The sequence below is a fragment of the Galeopterus variegatus genome, unplaced genomic scaffold (assembly GCF_000696425.1).
Source record: "Galeopterus variegatus unplaced genomic scaffold, G_variegatus-3.0.2 Scaffold274, whole genome shotgun sequence".
NCBI lineage: Eukaryota > Metazoa > Chordata > Mammalia > Dermoptera > Cynocephalidae > Galeopterus > Galeopterus variegatus.
Window position 1 is genome coordinate 169,647 of NW_007726385.1, and position 16,717 is coordinate 186,363.

General features: G+C 53.2%; 1 protein-coding gene and 1 non-coding gene across 3 annotated transcripts; one reads left to right on the top strand and one right to left on the bottom strand.

The window, feature by feature from the left end:
• The first annotated feature begins 271 nt into the window (after window positions 1–271).
• Window positions 272–15,948, top strand: SUN2 (Sad1 and UNC84 domain containing 2). 2 transcript variants are annotated; one of them, XM_008566870.1, is made up of 17 exons: window positions 272–411; window positions 1,166–1,356; window positions 1,502–1,639; window positions 2,250–2,345; window positions 2,734–2,827; window positions 3,818–3,888; window positions 5,923–6,050; window positions 8,109–8,363; window positions 8,914–8,991; window positions 9,399–9,442; window positions 10,001–10,166; window positions 10,474–10,695; window positions 10,996–11,080; window positions 11,481–11,596; window positions 11,715–11,882; window positions 12,258–12,350; window positions 14,062–15,948. In XM_008566870.1, exons 1-17 carry the CDS (start codon window positions 290–292, stop codon window positions 14,173–14,175), a joined length of 2,181 nt encoding a protein of 726 aa, XP_008565092.1. In that variant the 5' UTR covers window positions 272–289; the 3' UTR covers window positions 14,176–15,948. The 2 variants fall into 2 exon arrangements, with proteins under 2 accessions (XP_008565092.1, XP_008565090.1); XM_008566868.1 differs by lacking the exon at window positions 14,062–15,948 and having other exon boundaries at window positions 12,258–12,895.
• TRNAI-GAU lies at window positions 4,738–4,811 on the bottom strand. The gene has a single exon. It is a non-coding gene; the product is annotated as a tRNA-Ile (tRNA).
• Window positions 15,949–16,717: the final 769 nt, after the last annotated feature.

Here is a 16,717-nt window from a genome sequence, read left to right on the forward strand (position 1 = left end):
TGGAAAGCCCCATGAGAGGGGCTCCACCATCAATCACTAAGCACACCCCGAGGCAGAGCATGGACTGTGGGAGAGGTGCGGTGCAGGAAGGTGCTTAACAAATGCCCGTCTTGGCCCCTCTCGGGCTATTTTGGCTGAATGCACAGGAGGTGTTCTGTTCTCTGCTGCCAGGCACTGCTCTGTTTCTGCTCCTCCAGGGAGGTGCTAGGGACAGCCCTAAGCTTCACGTATCATTCCCTTTTCTCCCCCAAGACTCTCTTCAGGAGAAGGGTCCCCAGCCCACCTCATCATGTCACGACGAAGCCAGCGCCTCTCGCGCTACTCCCAGGGTGACGACGATGGCAGCAGCAGCAGTGGAGGGAGCTCAGAAATGGGGAGCCAGAGCACCCTGTTTAAGGACAGTCCTCTCAGGTAGGGATGCAAGGGAATGCCACCCCCTGTCGGGTACACCGCCCCCAGAGCAGGGGCTCTTCCTGTTGCAACTTTCATGGGCAGAGACCAGATGCCTGTGTCCACTCAAGGGGGCTCTGCCTTTCTTCACACCTATGAGGATGCCAGAACCCAGCCACTGCTCCCCCGCCATAACCGGTGCTGCTGCCTACATGGTAGACAACAGGAAGTGGGGGGACTGCTGCAAGCATAGGTCAGGCCGCAAACCCCAAGCTGCAGGCTGGGCTCGCAGGAAACCCTCTGCTGTGGAGGGTGTGGCAGCCCACTGCCCTTCCTGGGCCCACACCCGCGTGTCTCACAGCTTGTAGGGCCTCAGCGACGCAGCTGAGCAGAGGAATGAATCCTGCCCCCTTGCAGGCATGAGGCCCAGATTCCAGGCCCCTGAGGCTTTGGCTAGTTCTAGGAGGCCAGGTGGGGCTTGCCTAAGTTTTCAGTGGGTTGTAGAAATTACTAATTCATTAAGATACACGGGAAAAACATTGGCTTTGAAGTCAGAGACCTGGCTTTATCCCTCCATGCTGGTCTTGCCTGTCTGCAGTTGCGAGCCAGAGATATAGAAGCAGAGACGGCACCTGCTGGAGGGTGGGCAGGAGGAGATGGAAGCTGTTAAGTTGCCTCCCGCTAGAAGAGGGCACCAGCGGCTTTGGTTCTCTTGAGCATTCCTGGCTGGGCTCACCTCCCCGTTCCTGCCTCTCCCCTCACGGCTGTTCCACAGGAGCCTGAAGAGGAAATCCAGCAACATGAAGCGCCTGTCCCCAGTACCCCAGCTGGGCCCTGCCTCCGATGCGCACACCTCCTACTACAGCGAGTCCCTGGTACGGGAATCCTACATAGGCAGCCCCCGGGCTGTGTCCCTCGCCAGGAGCTCCCTTCTCGACGACCACCTGCATAGTGACCCCTACTGGAGTGAGTGGTAAAATCTTTGTGATGGGGCTTTGCATCCTCTGAGATGCTCCTCAGCGTGTCCCCGTGGGGTCCTCCTCCAGAATACCCTCTTTGGAGTGCCTCTCTGCCCAAGGCCCAGGAGAGCCCCTCATTCTTCCCTGCACAGGCGAGGACCTGCGGGTGAGGAGGAGGAGAGGCACAGGCGGCACCGAGAGCAGCAAAGTCAACGGTCTTGCCGAGGACAAGGTCTCTGAGGACTTCCTTGGCTCTTCCTCGGGCTACTCTTCGGAGGACGACCACATGGGTAGGCAGCGCCTCCTTCCTCCCCAGCAGATTCCTGGCTGCTGGGAGGTCGTGGGAAGCCTGCCCAGGTAGCACCCTGATAGCTCAAGGGAGCATAGTGGGTGGTGGGCACTTCACATATGGGCCAGGCATCCCTCCTGTGCCCAGCCTTGCACCTGAATCTTGGCCTGTGATGGCCCTTCACACCCTGGGCTGTGACTACCAGACTTATCTCTGTCCCACCCCCACTAGTCTATGAGATACTTATGGCTCATTTTGAGCATTTTAATGGGGGCGCCACCATGGTAGGTGCTCAGTAATTATTTGTTAAATGCATGGATGCTCCCTTAGTCTAGTTCCAAACAGTGGTTTGAGGGACTGTTGGTGAGGAGAGGGATGCAAACAAAAAGTTCTAGAGGGAGATAAAATGTCAGAAAGCACCCACGTCTTCTCTTCTGCAAACAATTACTGGCCAGGCCTATGTGATGCTCTGGCGATGTGAAGAAGAGTGACATGTGGTCTTGGCTTTCAGTCTAAGGGAGAAGACAGTGAAGGAACAGACAGGTACCACATCCCACAGCTCTTAAAAGTGACAGCAGACAGAACTGGTTTCCTCTCCTCTCTTTCTGCAGGTTATTCACATATGGAACAGCATGGCTCAGGCTCACGGTTAAGGAGTGCCATCTCTCGAGCAGGCTCTTTTTTCTGGATGGTGGTCACTTCTCCAGGTGGGTGCTGGTTAACCCATGCTCAGTTACATCCATTGTCTGCAGCAGAACTTCTTACCCATCTCTCTGTGGTTGGGCATCCAGCCCATACAGAAAGACTGTAGGACCATCAGGGAAATTGCTAGAATGCTTTCCCTGATGAAACAACCACTGATGAACAACCACTGGGAGCTGAGAGCCATGGGAACACCCTCGCTTGGAAGGATCAGCTGCAGAGCAGGACAGATGATATGGGCAGGTGGATTAGAGGGACTGGGTCCACTGTAGGACAGGCCAGAGGTGCACTGGCAGGTGGGTGTTGGGAGCAGGGGCAGGGAGGACCAGATGGAGAGAGAGAGATGCTGTAAACCACAATCTGAAGCCTTAGGCTTGATGGTCACTTTTTCAGGCCGGCTCTTTGGACTTCTCTACTGGTGGGTTGGCACCACTTGGTACCGCCTGACCACAGCTGCCTCCCTCCTTGATGTCTTCGTTTTAACCAGGTGAGCTAGACTCCAGCTTTGACAAAAAATCAGAAAGCCCTGGGACCAAAGGGACTGATAAAGTGTCTAAACCTGTATACTGTCATTTCTCTGAAGGTTCTTCCAGTTGTTTATATAGAGCTTTTTTCGGTGCGCATGGAGTGGACTCTCTGGAACCCATCTCTGTCCCACAGAGAAGGGACTCAGGGTCAGGTTTTGCTCCCCTAACTGATAGCCCTTCAGAGCAGTATTCTGGAACATGGGTTCTTATTTCCTCTTGGATACTTCCTGCTAAATGCCACCCCAGTCCAGCCACTTCTGATTGTAAGATAACTGATGGCCTTACTCCTGCTGGCTATGCCCTTAGGCTCTAGCCAGGAAGTGGGGTTTCCCAGAAAATCCAGCCTCCCTGTCAGGCCTATGACAGCCTAGACATGCAGTTTTCCCCCTCCTGTTCAGAAGCCTGGAAGAGGCTCTGCATAGGGATGCTGGGGGTTAGTTAATCGTGGGTCCCTAAATCAGCAGAACCAGGATTTAGGAACTTGCCCTTGGGCAGAGGAAAGAGGTCTGAACCAGGAAGTCAAGTTCCCTGTGGCCATAATCCAGGTCAGGCTGGAGCAGTCAGCTATGCTGAGAAGAGGGGCAAGGACAGATTCATGTCACCAAGAAAAGGTTCCTCATTTTTCTAAAAGAGAATATTGTTTAAGGAGTTACGTGTTTTTTCCTATATTTGCTTGCTATATATAGAATTTTTAGGTTTTTCAAATACCACACTATTTTTAATAACATCAATAAAATTCACATAGCCAAAATTGTCCCCATCACTCTAAGACCTGCACTGCAGGTAAAGATCTGAAGTGACCAATCTGGTCCTGGCACGACAAGAAACTTGAGGGTGTCCCCCTTTACTCACTACTCAGGAAAAAGTTTCAAGAGACTCCAGGGGGAGTCCGGTGGCCTGAGCCCTCCTCCTTACATCTCCTCTTCTTGTCTTCCCTCCCGATGCCGCAGGCGCTTCTCGTCCCTGAAAACATTCCTCTGGTTTCTCTTGCTGCTGCTGCTCCTGACCTGCCTGACTTACGGTGAGCTCTGCGCAGCCTGTGGCAGGAGTCGGGGTGGGGAGAGCGGAGGGGCAGGAGTGGGATGTGGCAGATGCTGGTGCTGAGCAGACATGTGCACCCCAGGGCAATAGTGATCCCTTAGACAGGGAAGGAGGCAGGACAAGTCCGTACAGACCAAGCCTTGGGCAGCTCCTACCCTCGGGGCTCTGGACTCTTCTGTCTGGCTCTCTCCATTTGGGTCCTCTCCTGACTGAGGCTGCCTCTGCTCTCAGGGTGCCCTGGTGGGTCAAAGGGGAAACACCCCAATCTACTGATCTTGTTAAGTTGGGGTAGCCACACTGCACTACAGGGCATCTCTGGAACATTCTTAGTGTCACCCTGGACAGGAACATGTCCTAGTACAGCCATGTTTGGGTAAAAAGCAGGGACTCTGATGCTTTTTTTTTTTTTTTGGCGGCTGGCCAGTATGGGGAACTGAACCCTTGATCTTGGTGTTACAAGGTCATACTCTAGCCAACTGAGCTAACCGGCCAGCCATCTAATACTGTTATTATTAGCAGTCATTTTCCTTCCAGCCCAAATCAGGACAGAGTCTGTGAGTTATTTTTACAAGATCAAGTTAAATCTTTAGCTGTCTTTAAGGTAAAAACAATAAAGTAGTAAAGAGAAATAAATATCTCTTTTTACACCAGGATACCTACCACTCATTTACCGGTGGCTCTACATTGTTCCAGTCTGTCATGAGTTTGTTTTTATATGTTTTGTGTTCAGCTTTTCATTGGCACCTGCATGTCAGTTTCACACTTTTCCTGTGAGTTGCCTATGCGGTCCCAGGCTCAATTTTTATTTTTACTTTTGTTTTTTTGCATCTGGCCAGTACAGGGATTAAACCCTGGACCTTGGTGTTATCAGCACCATGCTCTAACCAACTGAGCTAACCAGCCCCCAGGCTCAATTTTAATGATAGTACCAATTTATAATTAAAGGCCCTGCTTTATTATTTTTTTAGAGAGTTGGGTTTTTAGGTTTAGCATCTATTCAATTTGTATTTCTTTTACTAATAATAGGGTAGAATATTTTTCCAAATGTTGGTTTTCTTTTTTGTGTTTCCTGTTACAAGAACAGCTTATACACATCCAGTGGAAACTGGGCATTGTCCTTAAAATAATAAGGATCCTTTATAATTGTGTAGTGTTTTATCCAGAAAGCACTTTTCCGTACATTATCTCAGTTTAATTTGAGCTTCACTGTGACCTTGTGAGAGCCATTGTCATGGTCATGTCATGTGGAGATGCACATGGGAAAGGGTTGGGTGACCTGCTCAGGGAGTGTGTGAGGGAGGACCACGTCCACATTGGACCTCAAGCCCAGTGGTCCTGTGGTGTCCCTTACACCTGCTCACGGCTGGTGATTGACTGGCAAGTGTGGAGTCTTACCAGGATGGAGACTCTTAGCCCATGTGATTTTTCAGGTTCTCTCTCTGTCTCGCCCTCACACACACACAGCTCAGGAGTAAGCACATCACACAGATGGCCCCTAAAGCAAGAGGCAAGTGCCTCTATGGCTGCAGCTTTTGCTCTGGGCCAACCAGCAGACTCTCTTAGAGAAGGTGCTGCATTCTGTCTCAGTGATTCTCAGCCCCGGCAGCCCATTAGAACCACCTGGGGAGCTTTTAAAACCTACTGACACAGGGTCGCCACTCCAGCCAATTAACTCGCTCTCTGGAGGGCAGGGCCAGACACTGGTTGTTTTAAAAGCTCCCCAGGTGATTCTGAGGTACAGCCAGGCTGACAACGACCACCAGGGCCTCTGGGTTCTACCCCTGAATCATCCCTAATATCTTGAAGCTGTTTTGTCCAAGTTTTGCAGTCAACAAAAGACAAAGGATTCCTGCAGGGCATGAGAGTGAATGTGCTCTGAGACTGTCAGGAGGCAGTTGCCCCCTCAGAGAATGTGGGAGCCACCATCCCTCTTCCTGCCTCTGGCAGAGCACTGCTCACATGAATGAGACAAGCTACACCTTCCTTGGCTAGCCTGCCTCTCCCCTGTGCACAGGCGCGTGGTACTTCTACCCCTACGGGCTGCAGACAGTCCACCCTGCTGTGGCTTCCTGGTGGGCAGCGAAGGACAGCAGAAGGCAGCATGAGGGGTGGGAATCCCGAGACTCGTCCCCACATTTCCAGGTGAGTATCTTAGGGTCATAGGTTCCCAAGAGTTTAGCAACCACTGGTGAAGGTGGAAGTGGCAGGCCCTCCCTCAGCCTGTTCTTGCAGTTGATTTCCCTCCCTTGCATCTTACACAAAGCTCAGGAGATGCTGTCCTAGCTGGGACACTCCTTTTTCTACTTTTTGGGGTACATGTGTTGGGAGAGGGTTTTTACCTACACTTAAGTATGACTCAAGACTGTATCCAAAAGTTAGTTGCCATCCTAAGAAGCACAACAAACAGAAGGAAGAGGAATTCAGCAAATTATCTTGTCTACTTTGTACCTTTTCAATTTCACAAATATTTACTGAGCACCTTCTATGAATATGGTAATATAGCAGTTATCTTTTTCCACAAATAAACCACCCCTAAAATCAGTGGCTTCAAGCTATAAGCATTTGATTAGCTTATGAGTCTGTGGGTCATCTGGGTCCCTTTTGGTGTGAGCAAGGATAGGCGATCTTGGCTGGGCTCCCTCCTGTTTGTGTCTGCAGTTGTCTGGCAGGTCAGCTGGGGGCGGGCTGACCTAGGCCCTTGCCTGCACTTCTCTCAAGCAGCAGGCTAGTCTGGGCTTGTTCTCATAGCAGGATTCCAAGAGGGAACCGAAGCAGGCCAGACCTCAGAGGCCTAGACTCAGAACTAGCACACTGTCACTTCCACCCATGCTCTGTTGGCTGAAGCAAATCTCAGAGCCGATCCCAGATTCAAGGAGGGGGAAATAGACTCCACCTCTCAATGGGAGAACCTGCAAGATCACTTTACAGAGACTGCAGACAAGGGGAGGAGTGAGGGACAGAGGCCATTGTTTTTTCTGCCAGAGTCTAAAGATAAACTAAGCCCAGGCTGTGCCCTCAAGGAGCCTGCAGTCAGCAGGCGGTGACAAGTAACCAGAAGGTGGTATGAGCACAGGTCCTGGTGTTGACAAAGATTTAAAACTCTTTTTCCGCTAATTATAGTTATTTGAACTTTGCTTGCATCCTGCTGAATTTAATTTGGTATCATATTTTTAACCATCTGTTGTTGCAGGTATTATTTTTTTGACCACGCTTTTATTATTTCATAAAATAATGACATGTTGTCATCTGTAACTTCTTTTTTAATCATTAAAGATGTTAAATGCAATTCAATTTCAGAAGCACGTTTTATGTAAAAAAAAGGGGGGGGGAGAATAAAGAGTATGTCTTTGTATTTGTTTACATTTGCATAAAGACACTAATAAAAACAGGTGCCTGGTTTGGGGGGTGGTGGTGAGGACACTGGGTGGACAGGGCAGAGGATGAGAGCATGACTGTGCTGTTTGTTTGCTTTTTGAGTCATGCAAATGTATTGCCTGTTCAAAAAATGGTATTTCTAAAACTGAGATCCTCTGACAGTCTAGCCCCCTTGCCCTTTGACACTTGACATACTGTGTTGTATTTCTGTTGGCAAAAATTTTGTTGTTAAGCCAACAAGGTTCTCAGAATTCATGAAAAGCTATAAAATGCCACCCTCAGGTCCAGATGACTTTTATTCCATCTTCTCAGTGGGACATCCAGTTAAAGAGGAAAAGAAAGCCTGTTCAAATTATTTTGTCTTTAGCCATAGTTATCTGTGGAAGGAGTGAAAGCTGTTGAAAGTCAACAGCTGTAATTCTCAGCCCCTCGCTCTCCCGAACCTGTGCAAGGGCAGGAGGGGAGTGAGGTGGGCTTCGTCCCAGCAGGTCCCCTTACCCCTGCAGCCACGCTGAAGCTTCCCCTGTCCTCTTCTTGGACTGTCCCTGCACTCAGAGCCTCTCACCCAGCCTCCTTTGGGATCAGACTACTGCACCATGTCCTCAGGGAACCCTCCTTGGTGTCCTGTCCCAGCACCCTGTGCCTCCCCATCCCACAGCACGAATAAGCTCAGAGCTCCCTGCCACTGGAGCAGAGACCAGCATGTGCTTACATTGGGGCATTTCTGGGGTTCTGTCCCCTCTTCTCTGCGGGCTGCCTTGGGAAATCCTGTTGCCTGAGGGTTCTTCTGGGTCCCTCACCTCTGTGGTTCTCCCTCCTTGCCAGGCTGAGCAGCGCATTCTGTCCCGGGTGCATTCTCTGGAGCGGCGCCTGGAAGCTCTTGCTGCCGAATTTTCCTCCAACTGGCAGAAGGAGGCCATGCGGCTGGAACGTTTGGAGCTGCGGCAGGGGGCCACTGGCCAGGGAGGCGGCAGCAGCTTGAGCCACGAGGACACCCTGGCACTCCTGGAGGGGCTTGTGAGCCGCCGCGAGGCTGCCCTGAAGGAGGACTTCCGCAGGGACACGGCTGCTCGCATCCAGGTGGGGTGACGGAGATACCCCAGGGTGTGCCAGTGACATCCGTGGGAACCCATCGCATGACTGTGGGTGTGTGGGGTGGGAGGGGCCCAGCGGGGTGTGTGAGAGAGCAGTGTGTCACTTGGAGTCAGACAGCTTTGCCACTTGGCAGTGATCCTCTGTAAGCCTGTTTCCTCTTCTTTAGAATGGAGACTATCATGTCTACCCCCGACCCCCAGTTGTGAGAGGTGCAATCATGGAGCACCTGGCAGCGTAGGCGTGCAGTAGAGGTCAAGTGGGAGCCTTTTTTGTGTGTGTGTGTGTGTGTTTTTTTTTTTTTTTTTGTGGCTGGCCAGTATGGGGATCTGAACTGGGACCTTGGTGTTATGGTCTCTCAAGTGAGCTAACCAGCCAGTGTCATGCGAGGAGTCCTGCATACTTCAGAAAAGCACTGTAGCATAAAGGCAAAAGCTGAAGCTTTGGAATCAAACAGACCTGGATTGAATTTCAGTTATACCACTTCCCAGTTATAAGTGCAATTTAAATCTTCAGTCCTCTCCTTCCTGTCTGACAGGAAGAACTGGCCACCCTGAGAGCAGAACACCAACAAGACTCAGAAGACCTCTTCAAGAAGATCGTGCAGGCCTCCCAGGTCAGTGGGCTTGTGTGCACTCAGGACCTGCATTGGGGTCCTGATCCAATTCAGCATCCGTTCTTGGACTGAAACACCTTAGACCCCCATGGCCCTTCAGAAGGGACTGTAAAGACGCTGCAGGGGGAGGGGTGTGAGCTGAACTCGCCTCAGCTGGAAAGCCCCGCAAGGGCTCCCGGGAGTGCTGAGGGAACAGGTGGTGGTCTGGATGCCTGAGTGCATCGGATACAGGACGAGACTCTCATAGGACCTTGATCAGGAGGCCAGTTTGATTTCTGCTGCAGGGGTCAGGAGACTCTGGGCAGGGATGTGGTTAAGCACAGACCACAGTAGAAAGCAGGTACTACTCTGGAAGACCGAGCTCTCTGAGCCTGGCATTTCTTGTGTTTGTCCCTTCCTGCTCATAGGAGTCTGAGGCTCGCGTCCAGCAGCTGAAGTCAGAGTGGCAAAGGTAATGGGCACCACCAGTTGGCCTAGGCCTGCTTCTCCCCACCCTTCCCCACCCCCAGGCAAGACTGGGGAGCAGAGGCAATGGCTAGAACCTAGCTCAGGACCCCTGCTTAGATCCTGTTTTTGAGGTGAAGCGGAGGTTAGCAGGGGTGGCTGATGGTGGGCGGTGGGCACCACAGGAGGATGGGGATTCGCAGGCTCACTTATACACACACTATCTTTTCTGTGCAGCCTCATGAAGGCAGCCCCCTCACGCCCCAGATGTCCACACTTGTCGAGGCTCTGAGAGGCTAAGGCAGAGCAAACACGGACTTGAGGCTTGGTGAGGCAACAGGTTCAGAATTAGCTCCTTGGAACAGGCAAGCCAGTGCCTAGGCACCTGTGGTGTGTTCTACAGCCAGAATCTCCAAAGGGAGGTTTTGCCCTGCCTCGAGTTCACGATGGGTGATGGGCATGAGCCCTTGAACAGGAGCCAACTAGAGGAGCCTCTTTCTTCCTCATCATGGCCTTAGCCTTGGATCTCTCTGGGGAGGGCTTACTCTTCTCTCTCTGGGACTAGGATGACCCAGGAGTCCTTCCAGGAGAACTCGGTGAAGGAGCTGGGGCACCTGGAGGGCCAGCTGGCAGGCCTGCGGCAGGAGCTGGCAGCCCTGAGCCTGAAGCAGAGTTCGGTGGCAGATGAAGTGGGCCTGCTGCCCCAGCAGATCCAGGCCGTGCGAGATGATGTGAGTTGGAACCATCCAAGTGCCCCACTGAATGCCATCTCCTCTGAGACCATCTATCCTGGGGGTCTGCACAGCAAGAGTCTCTTGCCCTGCAGCCTCTGTTACTCCCAAGAAACTGCTGTGACAAGTGCTGGCTTTCTTTGATGGGAGTTCTTCCTGTTTTTCTATCACTGCCCAGAGAGTTGTTCATAACTTTCCTCCAGGTGGCCCCCTGCTTCCCTAGCCCTGCTGCCTACACTGAGCACCGCCCCACCCTGGGCCCTGGCTCCTGCTGTCTCCCAGGCTGATGCTGGGTTTTGGTCCCTAGGTGGAATCTCAGTTCCCTGCCTGGATCAGTCAGTTCCTTCTCCGAGGTGGGGGAACCCGCACTGGGCTCCTTCAGAGGGAGGAGATGCAAGCTCAGCTGCAGGCGCTGGAGAGCAAGATCCTGGCCCACATGGCAGAGATGCAGGGCAAGTCGGCCAGGGAGGCTGTGGCCAGCCTGGGACTGACACTGCAGAAGGAAGGCATAGTTGGGGTGACAGAGGAGGTGAGGACCAAGTACCACACCCCACATATACACACACATATTGCTCTCCTACCTGGGAGGTATAGACCTGGACAGTCCCACACTGCCAGCTCATTGGTGTGTTCCAGAACATAAGTGATATGCAGAAGGCTCTGATGTGTGCTTTGGGACAGGAATGGGTGGGTGGAGGTACACTCATATCTGCCTGGGCACCTGAATGGTGCAAGCAGAAAAAGGATCAGTCCATGGGTTCCTGGTGGGGCGCAGGGGTGGACAGGTCTGCTTGCCATCCGTAACTGTCACCCGGTGATGGTGTTTCAGCAGGTGCACCGGATCGTGAAGCAGGCCCTGCAGCGCTATAGCGAGGACCGCATTGGGATGGTGGACTATGCCCTGGAATCAGGAGGTGTGTGTGTGCCACTTCCCTTGCTTTGCCCTGCTCTGGTCCCCACAGTGGCTGGCCCCTGACATCTGCCTGGACAGCTGTGGTGCCAAGCAAGCAGGGCTTGGGATCAGCAGAAATCACCCAACCTAGAACTCACAACAAAGACAGTTCTGGGAAGTCAGGATGGACCGAGCACCACCCATGGCTGGGGGAGAGGCTGGCCTTCATAGCTGCCTTGTGGGTCTGGGTTAGGGCTAAAGACCTGCCCTCTGTCCTCAGCAAGGAGACAGGCAGTGGCATCCCTCCTCTTGCTGCTCTAGCCCTTTGAGCCAGGAGCTCCTGTGACTGGCAAACTGAGCAGGTCATCTGGGTCTCCCTCCCCTGTGGCGAGCACCCACCTTTTCCTTCTTTCCCATCTCAGGGGCCAGTGTTATCAGCACCCGCTGCTCCGAGACCTACGAGACCAAGACGGCCCTCCTCAGCCTCTTCGGCATCCCCCTGTGGTACCACTCCCAGTCACCCCGAGTCATTCTACAGGTGGGCCCCTAGGGAGGACAACAGGGGGCTCTGAGCACACACTGGGTGCCTGTCCCATCCTGTGTCAGCAAGAGCTGGACTTGGTGCCCTGCTCTGATATGACTTTCTTCCCCTCCAGCCAGACGTGCACCCAGGCAACTGCTGGGCCTTCCAGGGGCCCCAAGGCTTTGCCGTGGTCCGCCTTTCTGCCCGCATCCGCCCCACTGCTGTCACCTTAGAGCACGTGCCCAAGGCCTTGTCGCCCAACAGCACCATCTCCAGTGCCCCCAAGGACTTTGCCATCTTTGTGAGTATTCAACCTGTGTGGAGGCCAAAGGGGCCAGAGGGGGATCCTGTGGGTCTCTGCTGAGGATCAGGTGGGGATCACTTTGACGGGGAGAAAGGGGAGTAGATTTGGAAGAGGTGGAGCCGGGTGGGAAACAGTACTTCAATCCCAGTTATCTCAGCCTATTGGAGGAAGGAAGTGAGGCCAAGAGAGTTAAGTGACTCATCCCAGACCGTGCAGCAGCCCTGTGTCAAGTGCTTAGACCCCCCTACAGTCCTGAGGAGGCTTGCGCTGACCTGCTGGGTGGGAGGGCATAGGTGTGGGGATGGGGAGGGAGTGTCCTCCTGGGTCCTCCCGTCACAACTCTCTCCTCCATCCCTTTACTGTGTTTTGTAGGGATTAGATGAAGACCTGCAGCAGGAGGGGACGCTTCTTGGCAATTTCACCTACGATCAGGATGGGGAGCCCATTCAGACATTTTACTTCCAGGTAGAGGATTCTCTTATGCCAGTGGAGGAGGCACACTCCCTTTCCCAGCCAGCCAGCAGACATTTCCCGAGCACTGCCTCTGCCAGGCACAGGCTTCAGAGAGGGAAGGTGCAGCCCCTGCCCTCAGGCCCTGTTCTCCCATCCCTCAAGACATAGAACTGGAGGTGGATGTCCAAATGGTCTTCAAGACGTGCTGTGCAGATGTCAGCACAGGGGACAGCAGTGTCAGGGATGCTTCCTGGAAAAGGGCACCACTGAGGCAAGTTTTATGAAAAAAAAACAAACAGTTAAGGTTTCCAGGAAGAGAAGATTGTAAAGGGCTTTCTAGGAGGGACCAGTGCGTGCCAGGCTCAGGGTTTGTGTGGCTAGCAGGGGCCTCAGGCAGTGCATGGGGCTTAAACTTGACAGGGCAGCAGATCTAGGCCCATTTTTGAAATGCAGATTCCCAGTCTCCACCCAGGAGAGTCTGATTCCTTAGGGCTGATGGTCCCCAGAAACCTGCATTGGAACAAACCATCCAGATGAGTCTGAAGCAGGCGGCCTCAGACCCACACCAGAGGAGTCCTAGTGTGAGGAACTGGGGGGAAGGGACTGTGAGAGGTGGAGAGGGGACAGTGGCAGGAAGAGAGATTGCAGAGGCGCAGGCATTTCAGCCCTCAGGGCTGTGGAGAGGGGCATTGCTGTGTTTAGGTGTGACATATGACAGTATGATGTGATTTTAGTAAGGTTACTGTGACCCCAAATGGCAAATGGAAGAGATGCAAACCTGGAGCCAGGGAGACTGCTCAGGAAAAGGTTGCAGGGAAGCAAGCCAGAGTCCATGAGATCCAGAAAGGGTGTTGGCAGTGAGGACAGAGACACGCTTGGGAGGGACCTGATGTCAGGCTGGATGGGAGCAGGGAGGAAGAGGTGGAGAGGATGACAGCTCCCAGGCCACCTGCGTGGGCCGCTGGAAGCCCAGCCGAGAGGGGCTGATGCAGAGCAGGGAGCAGGTTTGGCTGAGTTTGAGGCACCTGTAAGACAGTTTAGTGGAGCTGTTGTGGGGGACCAGTCGTAAAGACTGAGTTGTCTTCAGCTCCATCCAAAGTGATTACTGGGCCATGGGAGGGGTCGGGAATTCTAAGGGGCAATGTGCAGACTGAGCCTTTTGGAGAGTAGAGGACAGGAGGGAGAGCGCTAGGCCTATGGTAGGGCCAAGGTGAGATCTGCAGCAAGCGCTGGCTCAAATTGTGGCTTTCTGAGCCTAGAGGACAGAGGCCTGAGGAACACTTGAGAAAGAGAAGAAATTGTGTGTATATCAACACTTATCAAACACTCCATGAGGAAAGTTCTTCCCACTGATTGTAACAATAAAAAAACAACCAAGAGTGAATTCATCCCAGTTTTAGATGAATTGTGCTGGCCCTCAGTACCAAGACCATTTTTATGTGGCCAAGGGCCGGACCTGATACAGGCTCCTGTGGGTTGACCACTAATGCTCCTGGGGTCGCTGCAGAACTGCTGAAGGCCCCAGGGCTCCTGAGCCCACTGCCTGGAAACTGCTCTGGGAGACTGGACAGGAGCTTTTGAAGCCCAGTTCTCTTCAGAGCCCCAGTGGAGGAGGAAGGGAACCATCTGGCTCTAGGGGTGGCTGTCTCCCTTTCCCACCTTCTCTGTCTGTGAGGTCTCAAAAGGCTCTGTGATGTTCTCAACCCCTTTCTTCTCTACCCAGGCCCCTAAGATGGCCACATACCAGGTGGTGGAGCTGCGGATCCTGACTAACTGGGGCCACCCCGAGTACACCTGCATCTACCGCTTCAGGGTGCACGGGGAGCCCACCCACTAGCCCTTCTTTCTCGTGCCTGCTGCCAGCCATCTGGGAGTGGGTGAGCCACACCCTGCCACTTCCCCCACATGCTTGATCAGCGCTCTGACTTACAGGGGCAAGAAAGAGGACCCCTGGCCCCGTGGAGATGAGAAAGAATGTGCACGGGTTTCCTGAGCAGCAGGGCAGCTCAAGGTGGCCAGCAGGCTCCAGCGTCTCCTTTCATTCCTCCTCGTGCCAGCAGGCATCTCCTTCCCCCCTTCTGGGAGGGTGTACATATGTAGCATATTGTGGGGGACTGGGAGGTGGGGAGAAGTGAGACCCTACTGTCCTGGGCCAGGGTGGAGGGGCTGGCACCCACGGAGCTCTTGTTGGGAGGTGCTTGGATGAAGCGGGTGCCAAAGCTGTGGGGGGCCAAGCCAGGACCTGGGGGTGGGTGAGCTGGATGAACAAAGCTGCCCCCTATCCTGGTTAGGGAAATGAGGCCCTGCGGGAGGAAGGTGCTCAGCAGAGTACAGGATGGCACTGTCCCCAGGAAGCAAATGCCTGGTAGGGCTGGTGCCATCAACCTAGGGAAGCTTAGCCCACAGGGCCCCTAAAGGGCTTCTACAGAAGCCTTTATTTGTTCCGGGTAGAAGTGGGTCATGGGGCTTCTTGTACCCTAGAGGGGACTAGCTCCTATGTGCCTCTAAGGGCTGCTGCCTGTGTGGCTCTGAATGGCCTGGGGGCCAGCCCTGTAGGAGTCCCCTCTGCTGGGGATAGTTGCTAGTTGCTTTTACCCTCCTGATGCTGGGGTTAGGGCTTGCTCTGCTCCCCATTCCTGCTTGGGCTTGCCTGCACCCCACAGCAAGCTTTTCACATCTCCCCAGGGTATGGGGAACCCGGAGCTGTCTTTGGGGCCATTAGCATCTGGGGTTAGCTAGGAGGGTGGGGAGCGGGGGTCTCCCCAGATTCTTGTGGTGGTCTGGTGACAATGATGATGGTGATGTTCAGGGTGTCAAGTCTGTCTGCACTAGTCCATCCCCATCTAATCAGGCCCTGATGCAGGGGCCCTACCCTCAGGCTACCCCCTAGGGATCTTTCAGCTGTTGCTCAGATCCAGTTTCCTTCTGGCTCATTCTCTATGGGGACAGTCAGGTGGAGGCTGGTGGGGGAGGAGATTGGCAGAAGTTACCTTGGGTAGGGAGGAAGATGAGGAGGGGACTTTTGGACCCAGCAGGCCCTGTTTTACTATGTATATATTTTTCAAGATCTTGATTTTTTTAACTGAAAAGCTAAGGGCTTGATTCCAAGCCCCATTCTGTGAGGCACTGGGTGAAACTCAGTTCCTTGTTCCTGGCCACTAAGAGGCCTGAGTCCCTGGTTCTGGCTGTGTCTGTTGATTCTGGCCTGTGGGGAAGGGGCAAGAGGGGCTGCTATGCAGGCAATGCCCAGCCTCTAAGGAAGGCTGGGAGCACGGGGCTCCATGAGCACAGGACTCTGGAATCAGAATCTCAAATCGGCTCTGGAGTATGGGGCTGGAATGAAGTGGTTGTGAGGCCACAGCTGTCCCATGGCCCATCGCTGCTTCCGCACAGCCCCTGCCTTTGCCCTGAGACAACCAGGTTTTGTTTTGTGCTCTCCTGTCACAAATGCTGCACTATTGGTTCTTAATTTTTTTATCTCCAGATTCTAATTTATGCCTATGCAAAAAATAAATAAATGATGCCCAAGATCAATGAAATATGGTTTTTATCTGGCCATTGCATAGGATAGCTGCTCTTGGGAAAATAAGGAAATAAATTCTTAACCAAACCAATGTTTCCAAAGACTTATTCCTACTCCAGTGTTTCTGAGCTCCAGAGCTGGCAGGAGGAAGAAGATGGCTTTATTAGTTATCGTTGATACCCCATTACAGAGGCTTTTCCTGTCTCAGTTCCACTGAGCAGAGGCAGAAAAAGTTACAACAACCTTTACTACTGGCTGTGTCCACCTCGAGTGCAGTGATTCTCCTCCATGAGAATTAGGTATTTCCCCCTTCTACCTATAACTGGGATGGAACAAGGAGGTGGTCCCTGAAGGGCCAGAAACTGCTAGCTCAGCTCAGGGGGGAACAGTTCCCTAGACTGAGTTCAGGACCACTTCTCCAGCCTAACCCTGAAGGCTCTCGTACTGACCATGGCACCTGGGCCAGGGCTGCTCCTCATCACGAGTGAGAAATTAAAGGCAGGAACCCTGGTCAGTTGGGAGGGGGCTGGGTGGAACACACATCCAGCCCGGAGCCTTTGGGCCAGCTCTGAGTCCTAGGAAACAGCTGGGCCTGAGCTCGCCTCCCCTAATTGACTGAATACCTGCTCTGTAACTAGCACCATTTTCAACAAAGGAGATATCCCTGACTGGCACCAATACACAAGTCCCTGGAACTTGCCCCACACACCGTTAGAGCTCGGTGCCTGTGTTCATGCCCTCTTGGGCCAGGCACATACCCTCTGCCCATGTGCACACATTCAAATCCTATTGGCCCCACACAGTACAGCCCCCACACCATCTTCTCCATGGCACTTCCTCCAGCCCCAATCAAGCT